Below are 17,429 nucleotides of genomic sequence, written 5' to 3' on the forward strand. Positions count from 1 at the left end.
TTGTTCAACAATTTCTCATTTTTTTGAAAAAAGGGGCTAAAAAATCGGCCAAAAATTCACATTTTAAATAGTGTATGCAGTTTTATTAATCTGCTAAAAACTAGCATATGAACGCTATCCGAATTAAAATTAATGCATTTTTGGCTTAGTTATGCGTTTTTTAAAACTAGTATTTTTTTTAAATTGTCATAAAAAATATAGTTATTATCGATTAGAAAATTGTATTCTAATTTTAGTCAGAAGCTTAAAACTAAGTGAAGGAATCATTTTCGACCCTATAAACCATATATATTCTCGATCAGCATTAAAAGGCGAATCGATCTAGCCATGTCTGGAGAAAAATAAATTTTTGAATTTTTTTTCCAAATTTTATAAGGGGTTACATTGTTAAAATTGTAAAAAAAATGACATTTTTAAACAATTTTTATTGAGCATGCAGATTTGTTACCCAACAAAAAACTAACACAGGAAAGCTTTCCGATTTGAAATTAAACCTTTTTTGAATAAATTATGACTATTTTTTAAATCTTGATTTGCCAAAAAATTAGCATATAAATATATAGATTTTAAATATTTAAATATTCATGTCTTCCTAGAAGCCTAAAAAGGGTATAGAATCTTCTACTTACCACAGTTCAACATTAAATTCAAATTCAACAAATAAAGATTGTTTAAAAAAAAGGCATGGTATATTAAATAGATAAAGACAAGAATAATTACTATTTACAGCTAGTTACTAAAGCATATCGTAATATTATTTACAAACTAATTTAACTACAAAACGTCTACCTCCCACACACAGACATCATACATACATACAAAAACGTGCAATTATCTTCGCATATTTAAAAATGTTCTCTTCTTAATATAATTTAAAAAAAAAATAGTATAAAAACAAATAGAAAGATAAACGAAATAACGATTATTCTGTTGCTTGTGGATTTAATTTTTTTTTTTGGGCCATTTAAACATAGTTTAGTCCTTAGTTAGGCTTTAAGTTTGTGCTAATACTTTCGTTCTTTTTTTATAATTGTTTTTCAAGATGTGTTTATGAATCTTTTTCGATTTCGAATCGATATTTCTTCTAGTCGATTGGCAGTGTTTATATAGATTTTTCTTGTGTATGCTATATTCGGAATTTTCGGTGTTTCTTTCTCTGTTTTTTCGTTCTCCTTAGCCTAGCTTAGCATCGATATTATAACTTATAACTTATATATATGACAATGAACATTTTTACAAAGAATTTTTTCAACGTTTTGGGGGCTTAGCTAAATCGTTAGACTAAGTTTTAGAACAGAACATTAGCGAAATATCATGGAATATTAAAAAAAAAAATCAATTTATAAAGTCACCAAAAGATGGGCCATGAGATATTTAAGTGCTCCAGGAGGATTTTTGTTTTTTTCAAATAAAATAAGGTATAACATTTTGTGGCACACTCTTTGGTGACATTTTAAGTGATTTCAAAACCATAGGAATTTTTGTGGCTCTCCTGGTTTTTGAATTTAATTTTAGAATTTATTTTTTTATGTATTAGTGTGGATTTATTGAAGGGATTTCAAAAAGCCCGGAAGGTCTCTTATGAAATAGAGATATTTTGAACATATTTTTAAGGTAAAATAAGTTACTTTTAGAAGGATTTCAAAACTATCGTATAATATCTTTTGAAAAAATTAAAGTTTTGAAATTTTTTTAAAGGTTTTCGTTTTGTTTACAAGGAGTTACTCCTGATCTCGCTTCTGCTCAGAACTAAACTTAGTCTGTTGCATTAAGTAAACGAAATGGCACATTGAACCACAACCCACATGATCCTAACCCCTCCTCCTCTTCTCTCCTCTCCTCTCCTCTCCTCTCCTTCCTTCCCCCCTCTTCCCCCACTTACATGTGACCCCACCAGGCGGCGCTGGCCTGGTAGTAGCCATCATTGCCCCAGCTTAGGATGCTCAGCGGTGGCGGTGGTGGCGTTAGTGACTCCACATCCACATCCACATCGCTGTCATTATTGTTGTTACTATTATGATTATAATTATTATTGTTATAATGGTTCTTCTGGTTGTTCGGAGCTTTGCGCCAACCCTGACGTGTAGGCGGTAAATGATGCAGTGCAGCAGTTAGGCGGCAATGCCGTTTCCGCCTTCGTCGCACCAAATCCCAGCCAACGGTGCCCTCTTGTTAGAAAACATGATGCGTGTTTTTATTGGGCGCCAGGAAGGGTTTCTCCTCATTCATTTTCTCCAAATTGCCGCTAAGCGTGGGATCCGTGGGACGAATTCTCTTGAAGAAGCCACATTTCCAGAGGCAATACGTGAAGAGGGCCAACAGGAGCAGGCCACCAACGATGCCCAGGATAATGATAAGCCAGGGTATAGAGGTATCACGCTGTTGATTCCTCAACTCGGGATAGGCACGGGTCTCCACCTGTTGGGGGGGTATATTATATATTATAATCATATCTATAAGCAGGAATCTAATGATCTTACCTCACAATCATTGAGCTCCATGACCTCTACACCATAATCCTCGGGTATTCGCGCTGTGGCCGAGGATATAATCCGGACACGATCCACCCGAGGATATTCATTGACCAGCGTGGAGTTCCACAGGCGTGCAGTGACCACCACTTGGGCCTCGGATCGGGCGGGCATATTCCATATTTCACAATCAATTTGTATGCAACGCGTGGTGCCCTTGTTGCAATCCAATTCTACAATATCCTGTTTCTTGCCATTGCCATTGGCATTGCCAGCGGCATTGGAACCACTTCCCTCTGGGTCATAGGTGAGCCTCTCCAAGCGGGTCACACGCTCCAGGAAGCTACGTTTTATCCTATTCTGATTCTGTGATCTCGTATCCTCTTGATCCTCCTGATCCTCATGGGAGTAATAACTCCTTTGTGTATGCTGCATACTCTTATTCAACCGCCTGCCACCCACTGCCGATGGATACATACGCATCTGTGCTGGGGCACTGAGATAACCCTGAGCCTCCCTTGAACCCGTTGTGAGTCCCAAAGGATTGACATATTGCGGTGGCACACGACACTCACCCACACCCACCTCCACGGTGGGTATTTGTTCCAAATACAAAAGATATTGATCCAGGCGATTGCTCTGGGGATCACTATACAAGGCCAAAGGCCAATGGATAACCATGTGTACCTTGGGTGCCGTGGAGGGACCATCATTGAATACGGTAAAGCTATGGCTAACCTGAGAGCCCACATCATCCATTTCCATGGGAGAAGTTGCAGAGGATGAAGAGGATCCATCTGAATCGGAACTGGCAGAACCGGAAGTTGCACCTTGGTTACCCTTCTTCATGGTGGCTGCACTATAGAAACTCTGCTCTGGCTTGGGCCAACCACGGAAATTGAGCTTAGCCTGACGCACCACCTTCACCAGGAGATCCCTCTCTGGTGGCTCAGGGCCCACCAATTTAGAGGTGGTATTGGCAAAGATATGGAACAACATGGATTTCTCACCCGGTTCCAAACCCTTGGGCTGGAAGCGTATGGTCACAAAGGTGGTGGCACCGCGTAGCATCGGATTACCCAGACTGCAGGCCACCAAAGTGGTGTTGAAGCTATTGCAGGTGGCATTGGTCTGGAAAGGATTTACACAAAGGATTTATATAAATTAATCAAGAAATGAAATAGAAGGTGATCCCACTTACCGGCTTCTTAGTGGCCACATAGGAGACTCCCGCCTGATGTTGGATAAACAATTGTGCCTCATAGGCCGAATCCGCCAGATTGCTGACATTAATGCGTACCTCCAGTTCCGTTTCATCCAGAATCAAAGTGTAATCCCTGCCAGAACGTGTGATATTTGGCTCTGCACGTATAATCAAATTACTCTCACAGAGATCATCATCACCACAATCCTTTTGGAAGGTTCCCTCGAAATCTATGTGAGCCTGCGTCTGATCCAGAATGGGATTGAGATGTACCAAAGCGGTCTCCGCCAGAGGTGGCTCCACCAGCGAGTATTTCAAGCGGAAACGCACTGGTGTCTGTATATCCCTGGTATTGGCTTTGATATAACCCGTGACCCTTTGGCAGGCCACCTTGCCATCCGTTCTCACTGTAACCACACGTCCAAGGACATTACTCCGCTTGTTCTCACGATCAAAGAATACTCTGGAGAATTTCTTGGCATGATCAAAGGTCTCCGCTTCCACACTGTAGGCCAGACGGAGCTCCTTGCTCTTCTCATCGTAAGGATCAATGCTGCAGCAGGCCTCGAAGGAGAAGCAGGTGAGATTGCTGGAGGCATCCGCCTTGCAGCCCGGCTGATTGGGATCCATATTCAGGAGCTCCTCCTGCCTGACACTCGTCTGGATGCTGATGATGGGACGTGCCAGGAGTATAATAGCTGCCGAAGAGTTAAAGGCACCAATGACCACATCCGGATATGAGTTATCATCAAGATCCGTATTGCCTGAAATGGAGATGCCAAAGGTGCGTATCGGTGGCTGTCCCTGTGGCATAATGCCACCCAAATCCTCGGCCTTGATCTTCTGCGCCGGCTTGGTGTTGAGTCCTTGACGAGAACCCAGATAGATGTACACAACGCCTCTGTCCTCGTAGGGTGCACCCACGGCCAGATCATCGCAATGATCCTTATTCAAATCCCCAATATTGGCCAAAGCCAGACCAAATCTACTCTCCAGTGTTCCTGTCAGCTTCTGGGTATATTTCAGAGGCAGTGAATCCTTTTGATTCTGATACACATACACTGCTCCACCCTCGGATTTGCTAAAGTACAGAGGAGCGGCGACAATAAGATCCGGCTGATGGTCACCATTCACATCCGCGGTGGCCAGTTCATAGCCAAAACTGGAGCCAAACTGTTCACCATCGAGGATCATATGCACCGGTATGGGATTCTCACTGGACTTGTCGAAGATCACCACCTGACCATGACCCTCGGAACGGGGTGCTCCCGCCGCATAGGACATGTGTCCAAAGAAACGTCCACCTGTGACGGACATTCCCAGGTAACTGTATTTATCCACCGGTGATCCCACATCCGCATGATTGCTATAGTAGGTGGTCTTATCCCGCTGCAGATATTCGCCACCCACCTGGGTCACCCAGATGGAACCGCGCCACGTGGAGGGTCCAGGTGAGCCCAGAACCATGGTGTCATCATCCAGAAGAGCACCCGATGTGCCCGCCTGGCACATGCCATAGTCCTCGTGTTGTCTGTGATGGAGAGATGGGGAAATTAAATTAATAAACCTTATATTTAATTAAATCTCTAATAAACCTCTACTGCATCTCTATTAAATTCTCTTTAAAGTCTCTTTTAAATCTCTTTTAAATTCCCATCTTAATCTCTTCTCATCGTCATATCAATTTCTCTTAAATCTATGCTAAGTTCCCTTATAAAAATTTTGAAAAAAAAACAACCCAGTAAATTACACTATTTCATATATTATTCCACTATATTGTACTATTCCATATATTATAGTATTATAAATCGTCATTTATAAGTTCCCTGAAATCCCACAAATATCTTTCGAAAATCTCACTAAAATATCTCTTTAAAGATTTCTGAAATCTCTCTAAAATCTTTTTTAACTCTTTTTAAAAAGTATTTTAAAAAAGTTTTTCTAAAATCTCTCTAAAAACTATCTCTTAAATCTACTTACAAATTATCAAACCAATTTATAGTTTACCTTAGAAAATCAAACCCCAGAAAAGAGTCCAAGGACATTCCTTATCTGCATCACGTAACCCCCCATCCATTGGTCCTGCTTATTCCCGGATTGGGACACTCTAATAGATGACCATGGTCAACTTAGGGACTCTTTGGCTTAGGACTATCTTAATTTTCCTGCCATTTGCCTATTCCCGAATGGAACTAAGTGTGTCTGTGTGTCTTTTGGACATTAATGGATGACCAGGGTCAACAGCAAACGGTTGTCAGTTGTTCCTCCACCTGGTGGCTTCACCTCTCCACAACCTTAACCAACTCCATGCCCCCCTTGTACCTATTCCCGAATCGAGTTTGGACACGCAACAAACTTCCAGTTTGGATGAAAAATTGCATATTCAGAATGATGACAGGCCTCCTCCTCCATGGACACACCGCTCCTTGATTTTGGTCACCCTCGTGTGGGTGCGGATCGTCCTCATTTCATTTAAATAAATTAAATTTCACCTTTATGAGTGTTGCAGGAACAGGAACGACGTCATCGGTGTCACACTTGAGGTGGTGACCCTGCCGCCTTCCCATAACAAAATAAAGAAAATAAATAACAAACCACACACGCTGCATGCTAATTGGTTGAAAAAAAAAAGAAAAACAAAGCACTCCCCGCATTATTCATCGCTGAAGATAATTCACCTTGACACTTTTTCCCTGTCCCCTATTTTTTTTTATATTCTCCCTTTTTCCATTTCCCCCTGGCAGGAAAATAAAATAAATATATAAAACTGACCCTTGTCAATTTTTCGGGGGATAGGGAGTGTTATGATTACCTCAACCTGCGTTAGATATGACCATGAGACCTAGGATAACACTCAAGAAATGAATTATAAAATGAACTAGAGATCGAGAAAGGTATCAATGTTTGGGATCATACTTTGAGATGATTATTTGGGATCACTCTTTGGGAATACTGTATGAGATTTCTCTTAAAGATCCCTTTATTAGATCACTTTTTGAGATCACTCTTTGGGAACACTCTTTGGGATCACTCTTTGGGAGCACTCTATGAGATCTTTCTTAGTGATCCCTCTTTGGTATCACTCTTAAGAACCATTAATAATAATATCAATATTATATACTATATATAGTATTATTTACCTTTTAACAGTTCGTCCTTTGCAGGGTTCGTAGACCTCTTCGAATTGCAAATCGTTGGTTAGAAGATAGCAAAGACCCTGACCATGACGATTTTCCCGTACAACAAACATATAGCGATGGGCACAAACTAATACCTAAGAGAATTATAAGAATTGGAGAAAGAAAAAGAAAATTAGAGATTAGAAATTAGAGAACTTAAGCCAGGGATATATATTCACAATGGGATCAATAAAAATAATATAATATAGATTTAAAGAAAAAGGAGAATAGGTATATGGATATTTTTACAATATATTCTTGGAGTTGGAGTAGATTTAAGTAAAAATGATCAAATAAATATTATATATCTCTTATCAAAATTTAAGAATATAAAGTATTAGCATTAAAGTATTATATTAACAGACGACAATTTCCCTAATACATTACCACATTCCCTCAGTTTTGAAACTAGTTCTTCGAATTCAGGACTATATAAGGATGTATAAATATATATATTCAAATTAAAGGATCAAATGATACTCACCTTGCCACCAGATCCATTGGCCTGCAAAGGATTCGATTGCACTGTAACGCCCATCCACTGACCCTCCTTGATCTCATCATCTGAGGGCGGTGACAGGATTTCGCTATCGAAGCCTGATCATCATAACGGTAATGCAGAGTGGAGAGTCGCGTTGTAGAGATTTGTGGAGAGTTGTGGTGATTGCGTAAGAAAAGGAGAGTGCAGCGAGAGAGAGAGAGAGAGGGAGAGAGATGGAGAGATACCAATGTTAGAAATTGCTAATTAAAAGATGCAATAAATTGTGATTCTTCTATGTATATGTGTGTTTTTGGAGGTGTCTATGTGTGCGTTTTGTTTACAAATGTTTGTGTGTGTTTGTCAGCAACAACAACAATATTAAGAATAATAATTATATTATAATAACATCAACAATAACGGTAGTTTATTATATTACATATTAAAAAATAACTGAGAATAAGTATGCAATATTAACAACGAAATATATGTGAGAAACAACATTAAAAAATAATTAATTATAATAATAATCATTCACAAATTTACATACATATATATATAGTTTACATAAAAACATATGTACAAAAGGGTGGACCTTGGCTGAAGGGAAAGGATAACCTAGAAGGTTATTCCAAGTACTATCTGATTTTATTTATATTAATTATTTTTTCTTTTATTTTATTAGTGTAATATTTTATTATTATTTATAATATTATTGATTATTTATTTGTATTTTTGTATACAAATTGCGGTTAAAACAGTACTTTGAATTAAATGATACCTAGATTTTCCATTATTATGTATTATTGAACATATTAAGAAACCCAAGTTTCTTACCACCCTAATTGCTGTCCACCCTAATGTTTAACACCAAACTGGAAATCGAAAAATTAACAACGGTAAAATGCAAATTTAACTTGACGAAGCGGCAACTTCCACAAACTCCAAACAATTCAATTATTTACAGCTGATTTTCAAACAACAGCATCCAACACGTGTGTGTGTGTGTGTGTGTGTGTGTGTGTGTAAAGCACATGTGGCGGCAAGTTGCACAAAGAAAAAAATAAAGAGAGTTGTTGGGGGGGAGAAAAACGAAATTTTGTTGATTAAACGAAGCATGAAACGAAGCAAAAGAGCAAGAAAAACAAAAAATGGAAAGCGCAGCCGCAAAAGACGAGCAGAGAGTGATCGAGCAACAGAGAGAGATAGAGAGATATATATAGAGAAAGAGAGAGAGAGGGAGACAGAGCCGAACAAAATTGATTTAGAATGCATTTTAAAGCATCAAAGTGTTGAAATATGATAAATGATTATTACTCTTGCCAGAATAACAGAGATAGCAACAAAAAAAAGGTGCACAGAAGAAAAATATCTTAAAGAACGTTAACCCTTAAGATACAAATACTAAAACCTTACAATTCTCAAGTCGAAAGTTTGCCAAAAGCAATTCTATAATTTTTTGGGTTTACATTGAAAGGGAATATATTTATAATTTCTTAAATATTGAAAATGTTAGACATTTTTTTAGCTGTGTGTCATTTTTTTTTATGGCCTTTTTGAGTTTTCTTGATTTTTCCTCTTCATTTTCTTCCATTTTTTTTTTGGTTGCCTTTGGGGCGTGGGCCGTTCTTGACTGGTTTTTTGACGCGTTCGCAGTGTTGCAGTGAAAGTCGCACAGCTGGTCGCACCCGCCCACTGTCACGCCCCCTTTTTTTTGTAAACTCTCCTCCCCCCTTTTCCATCATATGCAGTTTTCCCTCCCCAACCCCCTTTTCACGCATTTTTGACATTGACAAGAAAAGAAAAACAAAAGCATTTAAGACAGAAGAATTCTTCATTCTGAAGGTGGAATAATGTGAAAAGCGGGTGATGGCTAATGTACAGTAATGCGAACAAGCCACCCCCTCCCTCCCACTTTTCTCTTGCTCTTTCTCTTTCCATTTTTTTTTTCTGTTTTGCTTTTGCCCTGCTTTTTGCCGCCAAAAAGCAAGAAAAAGAAAACTTTCGGGCTATTTTGCACTCAAGAATTCGCATATGCGCTGTATTTTTTACAGTTTGCAGTTATTTTTATGCCTCTGCCAACATTTATTTTTGCCTTTCGGCTCGTACACTGAGCGAAAATCAAGCCTATATAGAGCACTTTTCTGTTGAAGAATTTAATACCACTTATAGAATATTTTTTTTCAGCTTTTTATTTTATTAAAATATTTTTTTATATTATATTATTCATATTTCATTTCTCTCCTAATTTATTCTTCAGTTTTTTTGTAAGTTTTGAGAAATTTGTCACGTTCTGGGGCGGCGCCGTTGGCAAAGTTTTTAGCATTAGACCGCCCTTCTCCTCCACAACTTCTTGTTCTTTAAGCTGCCACGCTCTGATTGCCAACAAAAAAATACACAATAATAAAAAAATAATATAAAAGAAAGAAACGAAGAATTGGAAGAGACTTGGAGTCAGAAGAAGAAGCAGCTGCTGAAGAAACCCGGTCACAAGAAATGCAAAAGGCGACCCAGTTGCATGCAAAAACCGGGGGACAAACTTGAATTTACATAAAAGCGAGACAAAGCCGAAACTATCAATACCCTAACATAAATTAAAAAATTGTAAAAACAACAAAAATTAGTTATAAAAACCATTCGTGAAGTAAAACTGTCAGGGATAGAGTCGCTCTACGAAAATTGTAACAATTTAATAGATTTTATAAAAATAGGAAAACGATAAAGGAAGTAACGATAACAATTATATATAAAAAAAATCTTTGCTATAAGGATGATCACATATTATAAATATTTTAAAATACAAAACAAAGATATCTCAAAGTTAAACAATAACATTTCAAAAACCTTTTTTAAAACCGCCTTAAATTTTACTTAAAAATGGTAAAAAATTCCATAAAATTGCTTATACCCTCTTCTATAGGGTATAAAATGAGGGGCTTGCAGCTGCTATATAATTAGCGCTAAATGAGTCGCCAATTGGAGCCGCCGAAAATGTAAATCCCCTTTTTTAGGGGTGTTATGGCATTTAACAAATGGTTTTGCGGGCAAAATTCCAAGAATCCAACCGAGCATTTTAAAGGAAATGGTTAACACGTGACGTCTATATAGAACTATAATGTAGAAAATATCATATAATATATAAAGCCAAGTCCCCCTTGTCCTTGGGGAGCAATCGATGTGAATGGGGAACTAGGGAACAGTTGGAAACGATTGTTCTATAATAATAATCGTAAACTTCTTGAAATTACCTCAACAATTATTATTATCCATTGCATAATGTTTACTTAACCCTTATCGAATCGAATTGGAAAAGATACTTGTGAATGGAATTATAGATATGACAATATATAACAGTGTAAATATTTTGAGATATAAAATATTAAATAAATAATAAATATATTTAAAAAGTTAAAAATATTTATATAGGTATATCATTTTCATTTAAATATAAATAAGTGACAATAAATATTTACATCAATCAAGTGGATAAGTTTCAAAATATAAATACGGTTTGCAATTAGTGCGCGCATGCGTGGCGGTTAAGTAAAAGTAATACAAATCGTAAGAATAATTATAATAATAGTAATAATAATAATAGTACTAAAAGAGAGGTAAAAAGAGTGAAACGAAGTAAGCAAGATGGCGTCCTTAGGCATGCGTGCATGACTGTACATTCGGTGATTGCAAATATAAATATTTTTGGTTTTTGCAAAAGATATATGATATATATACAATATATTTGTTATAAAGCAATTTGATTAGAGATTTGTATTTTTGGATAGATGTGTTTCTGGTGCATTGAATCGAATAATAAAACAATGATTAATGCCAGGGATTAATTGAACGAGAAATCAAACCGTAAGTGAACGAATCAAAAGCGCAAACCCAAAAAGGTATGGATACTGGTTATAAATAGTATATGTATATATATAGTATATAGATCGAATACTGAATGGGTGTTAGGCGGTTGCGATGAGTCGATTCTGTTGATTTTTTAGTCAGTGGGATGCCGTGGGCAAGACAACAATTAAAGCACCCAAAACCACTTACTCTTATTAGTCTCATATACTCCGCTCGGTGCTAAGTTCGTTCGATTTATCGATTTCGAATTGGTAAATATCGAGAAAGGATTGATCAGTTTTTTATTTATTTTTTTTTTAATATATATATTTTTTTGATGTTGGTTGGGGTTAGGTTTCAGTTTCAGTTATCGGGTTTAGGTTTCGTTTTTTCGGTAGCGAAACAAATTTTTATATATATTTCCCAGTTATGCGAATTTCGATTAATTGAAATAGGGGGAAGAGAACGAAAAACAAAAACATAAGAAAGAAAAAAGAAGAGAAAGAAAGATCAAAAATAATTATAAATAATTTAAATTATATGTTGTTTGGGTATCTATACAATACTATGGGATATAATATGAGAATATAATATAATTATAGTGTGTGCTTATAGACAAATAATCGATATAAACGACGGAACGGATTAATCGATATTTGTCGAATCAATTATTTTAGATTATTTTTCAATAGGTCAATTAGAATTTTGACTTTTTCTCATACATCCAATTTATACAATTTTGAAATATCGATAGCAGCATTCACGCCAAACTTACAGCTACAGGAAGTAAGTTTTAAAATGTTAGATATATGTATATTTAGTCACAGGATCTTTGTACAGTATATCATTTTCTTTTTGGCAATCGTTTATGTACAATTCAATGACTAAATTTAAGATCTGAATAAGTAGGATTTTGATTCCTGGCACTCCGGTTAGTCACTTGGGAGCTGGGTATCAGGTATCAGGAGGTTTGAGGACATTCAGGCCTATAAAACTAAGGTATAATACTAGGAATATAAAACTATAACTATCAACCTTCACCAATGACTAGATGTAGGATACACAGGCTTGGAATTGGATAAGAAAGGGGTACACAGATACCAAAAGCTTTATTGGGGGATATCAGATTAACATTTTTTGAAAACCTAGTCACTTAATATATTTTTCTATATATCGTTTATACTTATAGATAGATCATAACTTATATATTTTTAAATTTAGCGATAACATAGGGACAACACTTACTGCGTCTGCCATCGGTGATCACCTGTTCGCAGTCATCGAATCCTGAAGTTATCGGACATCGCCACAAGGCGCCCGAATGTGAGGTGTTGGGCTGTCGATTTTGATCAAGAGGAGCTCCCACTAGAATGCTGAAAAAAATTAAGTAAAATACATTATTAACAGAAAGTTAAATATATAAAAAGATTGCTCTAGAAATTATATATTTGTATAATATTAACCACTTGGTTTGCAGAATTCTCTTTGTATTTGTATTATTAAGTATCTAAGTATTTTTCGATAGTTATCGATTTGTTTGTTTTTAGATTTTAACACCTATTATTATCTCCCTGCTATTTTTTCTCAGCTTTAAAGTCATGTTAACTTAACACCTCGTAGTAAGCCAAGCCCAACCGCAAAATGGACCCAGACATGAGTTATCTGCGGTCAGTCCCGACCAAGATCTGCCTTGTATATCGATTCCCTCTGGCCAAACACTAATTGCGGCTCTCTGCTCTTTCCGCTGATAATCGATTTTTTGTTTTTGTTTTTGTGGGTGAACTCAAACCCAGAGTCAGACTCGAACTGAGACTCAGACTCAGCGACAATTGGCGAGTCGGTTCAATGCACTTTTTGTCTTTTGAAATTTGGGTTTTGTTTTCTTCCGTTTTTTTGGTTTTATTTTCGGGTTTTTGTTGTTTTTTTCGGGGCTTGGCCCTGCCAAAATGTAATTACTTGGGGTGATAAACGTGTGCAATGTGGGATGGGTTTTCATGTCTGCACGAAAGATGTGGCTAATGAGCCGGGCAAAAGTCCAACTAACTGTCGAAATTTCAGCAGGATATATCGATAAAGATTTATGTAGAGAGGAAAGGGAAATTAAGGTTATCGAAAAAATCGTATCTCGATAAATATTGAAGTTTTTTGTATCGACTTTTAAAATATATATAATGATATCTATAAAATATGCAAAAATATGAAATATCTGTAAGGTTTTTGTATAGAAATGTAAATAAAATTAGAAATATAAAATATAAATATATTTATTTTACCCAAGTCCACGTAAATATGTCCAGAAAAAAGAGGCTTAGATACACATTTAAAGCCAAGTCTAATTGCAGATGCATGCAAGACATGGCCAAGAAGCACGCTAAATGGCAACAAAGTAGGGCCCAGGCAATTGCACAAAAAAATAAATATAAAAAATATAAAAAAAGAGAAGCAAAGAAAAAACAGACACGACAAAAAACAACACCCACGTTCGGTCGCTTAACGTGTTTAACATGAATGTTCATTATCCTGCAGCCGTAAGCCCGGCCATAACCCGCGGCAACAGCAACAAACAGACGCTTTTGCGACAATAACAGCCAACAACTGGAAATTGCATGTACAACAACCAGGCAAGACACGAGGGCGAGAGGAGTGGGTTTTATGGCAGCCATTAAGTGGCACCTACACACACAACACACACACACATACACACCCGAGAAAAGCGAAGGAAAATCAAAAAATAAAAGAAATCTTTAAGTGCCACGCCGCAAAAGCAGGCAAAACTGGTGGCCAAAATCACCAATAACCCAGGCTCAGGCTCAAGTCCCACCTACACTCAGGCTTCAACAAAAAATATATATACATATCTATAGATAAAAATAAAATAACAACAAATAAACTAAACAAAAAATTAAATAATAAAAAATAAATAAAGAAAAATGAGTGAGCTGAAGGAAGTGGTGTTTAGGGGCGAGGTCAGAGTTATCGCTTTTGTCGCCTCACAATCGACACTTAGTTCCCTAAGGGGCACTATTAAATATTTTAGAGGGTTAAGAGGGGTAATTTTCTAGAGAAGAATAGAAAGAGAAGATTCTGGGAACTCTATAGATTATTTTTATATAATTTTAAGTTAAAAAGTGGGTATATTTATTGAAAAAATATATGGGAAACTGGAAAGGAAACTAACTTAGGAAAGATAAAGTTTGCATACGCTTGCAGTTATAGAATAGAAGTGGAAATTTATCATAACTAAGCTTAAAATATTCGTATTCCTTAAATATTTATTAATATTTTTATATGACATTTTTGTTGATAAATCTAAACTTCAAAAACCCATAACCCATAACAGCCAAAAAAGCTTTAATTTGAATTCGGAAAGCGGTTTTTTCTTAGTTTGTATAAGGTTAATAAATCTGCATACTCAGTTTAAAATGTAAAAAAATTGTCAATTTTTGAAAATTTTAACGATGTAACCCCTTAAAAAATTTTGAAAAAATTTCAAAAAAAAAATTTCTTCCGTATAAAGCTAGAAAGATTCGCCTGTTGATGCTGATCAAGAATATATATGATTTATGGGGTCGGAAATGACTCCTTCACTTAGTTTTAGGCTTCTGACTGAAATTATGATACCCTGTAAATGAACAAAAAGAAATCAAACCTATGCATAATGTGTAATATTTAAGTTAGTATAAATATAAAAAATTTTAAACATAACAGTACCTACTATATTTTATATATATTTTAAAACAAAAGACTAGCTGTTATATATATTCATACTTGTATAAGTATTTATTTAAGCCACTTAAATATCTTGTAAAATTTTATTGCTGCCTTCCAAGAACCTGTTGAGCCACAGATGAACCAAGAAAACTAGATCACTCCGACTCTCTCTATCTCACTAGCCTCGTTTTCCTATATATTTTCTATATATGTATATACCCATGTATATATTTGTCTTGTGGTCATTAACGTTGACACTAGATACAAGCTGGCATTGCAACATAGTCTTGACCTGACCCGAAGCTGAACCCTAAGCCCAAGACCTGACCCTCCTCATTTTCGAGGGGTTTTTATGGCCCCGCTTTTTCTTCACGTTTTTCCTTTTGGTTTGTTTGGACTGCTCACTTAGCAGGTGACCCAGGTGAGGTGCCCCGCAAGGTGAGAGAAACTCCAACTTCCAAAGAGAAATAAATAAATAAAAAAAAAACAAGAACCACATGCATAAATCTGGTCACCAAACGCCGCTGGCCGTAAATCTTTTGACATGGCACCGGGAGTCCATAAAACAGTCTTAATGATCTGGAGCTGGGACTTAAGGGTGATGGAAAACTGGAGCTGGAAAGATGGTGAACTGAAGCTGGAAGTTGGGGAGCTGGAAGTCTGGAAGTGGAAGTCTGGAGCTGGAAGCGGTGAGCTGTATAAATTCCAATCCCTTAGGGAGTGGGCGGTATGCCGCTGCTATTTGATTTTTCATCAATAAAAAAAAAGAAAATTAAATAAAATTGATTTTGGAGCGAACGATGTTCGTTTTTATGGCACTTGCCACTTAGCTTATCAATTAGCAGGGAGACTTAACTTAACTCATCAGGAGAAGGCTTCTCCCTTTCTCTCCAGCTCAAGTGGGGAATTTTGATACCCTCAATTATTGAATAGGGAAAACTGAGAGAAAAAATTATTCAGATTTGTTGTATTTATAAGGAAGAACAAAGGAAATGTATAAAATTAAATATAAATATTTATTTATAAACATATTAATATTATATACATATATGAAATCTGTTAATTCAATATATTACACTGTTTCTAGAATTTATTATATTTTGCAGGGTATTATAATTTAACTCAGAAGCTAAAAACTAAGTAAAGGAATCCTTTCCGACCCTATAAATCATATATATTATTGATCAGCATCAACAGACGAATCTTTCTAGCCATCTCCGGCCGAAAAAAATTTTTTTCAAAAATTTCCCATTTTTTGAAAAAAAAAATCGGCCTAAATTTAAATTTTTACCATTTTAAATGGAGTATGCAGTTTTATTTACCTGTTAAAAATTAACATACACACGTTTCCGAATTAAAAATAATTAATTTTTGGCTTAGTTATGATATTTTTAAACTTAGATATTTCGAAGAAATTGTCATGTCATCCAATTAGAAGAATAAGATACAAACTAGAGACAGATACTTATTGGATCGTGTTGTCAGTCTCTTATGTCCAGCGTCTCTTGCTTAGCCTCCCTTACCAAGGCTCCCTTACCCAGTCTCTCTTGCCTAGCCTCTCTTTCCCCATCCTCTCTTCACACCGCCTTCGATTATCGCGAGAATCCCCCCCTCCCAATTGCCATGTTAAATCACTTCCTATGTTAACTTACACCCACCTCCACTGATAAGTGCAGATCTGTTAATTAACTTTACTTTCTACATGGGAATTAAACCCCAACAGGCATGACTTCTACCCCATGTATCTGTAAACACGTAAAACTGTTATGCACGCGTGCCAAATGTAAAATGCAAATCTAACAGGTGCTGTTAAATTGCAGGAGCAGATCACAAAACGGACGGAAGAAAAGGCGTAAAAACATCGCTCCGCAGTTGATCGGTGAAAAACAGTGAAAAGCGGGAAATTTACGGCGGAAAAACAGTGCCACGTGGTGCAGGTGCTAGTGGAGTATAGTGGAAAGTGTTTGTAAAGTGGGGGCATGGCCTAAATCAGCCCCAAAAAGAAAATCGGGACCGCTGTCGCAATTTTTCGCAAGAAGTGCACCAAACCATGTATGTGTGTGTGTGAAAACCCGCCAAATTGTGCGTTCGGCTGGCAATTTTGTTGTTTTTTTGTATGTGCAAGTGCAAGAAATGTGAAAAAATGTATGTATACATACGAATTAGAAGGTTTTTGTTCTTTTTTTGTTTGTGTGTGTGTGATTTCATCAACTAATTCGCCGTTTTGGAGAACAATAAGAAGAGCGGGACCGCTGCCGCGATTTTTCTTTATTCGTGCGCCAAACCATGTATGTGTGTGTGTGTGTGTGTGTGTGTGTGTGTAAGCAGCCAAATTGTGCGAATGGCAAGTCAATTTTGTTGTTTTTTTATATGTGCAAGTGCAAGGAATGTGAAGAAGTGTATTAACAAATACAAGTTAAAAGGTTTTGTGTGTTTTCATAAACTAATTCGCCGTTTTGGTTTTGCAGCAATAAGAAAGTAAATGAGTGAGTGAAACGACACTATTTTCTTTTCCTTTTATTTTCGTCATCTGTTGCTTTTCGTGG

The 17,429-nt window shown here is 36.5% G+C and overlaps 2 protein-coding genes across 3 annotated transcripts in view; one reads left to right on the top strand and one right to left on the bottom strand.

Annotated features, from left to right (window-relative positions):
• Positions 1-664: 664 nt before the first annotated feature.
• The window catches only part of mew (multiple edematous wings), a 60,313-nt gene continuing 43,548 nt past the window's right edge, over positions 665-17,429 (bottom strand). Inside the window, exons 2-8 of one of the 2 annotated variants that reach the window (XM_020948044.2) lie at positions 12,418-12,545; positions 11,383-11,412; positions 7,339-7,451; positions 6,816-6,949; positions 3,673-5,206; positions 2,481-3,602; positions 665-2,418 (exon numbers count right to left, since the gene is read on the bottom strand). In XM_020948044.2, the coding sequence (XP_020803703.2) occupies positions 2,173-2,418; positions 2,481-3,602; positions 3,673-5,206; positions 6,816-6,949; positions 7,339-7,451; positions 11,383-11,412; positions 12,418-12,545 (3,307 nt within the window). In that variant the 3' untranslated portion in view covers positions 665-2,172. The remainder of the gene's footprint in view (positions 2,419-2,480; positions 3,603-3,672; positions 5,207-6,815; positions 6,950-7,338; positions 7,452-11,382; positions 11,413-12,417; positions 12,546-17,429) is intronic. The other variant, XM_020948045.2, reaches the window with a different exon arrangement.
• Setd3 (SET domain containing 3) overlaps positions 16,713-17,429 on the top strand; it is an 86,828-nt gene continuing 86,111 nt past the window's right edge. Inside the window, exon 1 of the mRNA XM_086835413.1 lies at positions 16,713-17,369. The gene's annotated coding sequence lies outside the window, so the exon portion shown is untranslated. The remainder of the gene's footprint in view (positions 17,370-17,429) is intronic.

This window comes from Drosophila serrata, unplaced genomic scaffold, assembly GCF_035046125.1.
Source record: "Drosophila serrata isolate PLE 108 unplaced genomic scaffold, ASM3504612v1 contig_276, whole genome shotgun sequence".
In the NCBI taxonomy this organism is placed as follows: domain Eukaryota; kingdom Metazoa; phylum Arthropoda; class Insecta; order Diptera; family Drosophilidae; genus Drosophila; species Drosophila serrata.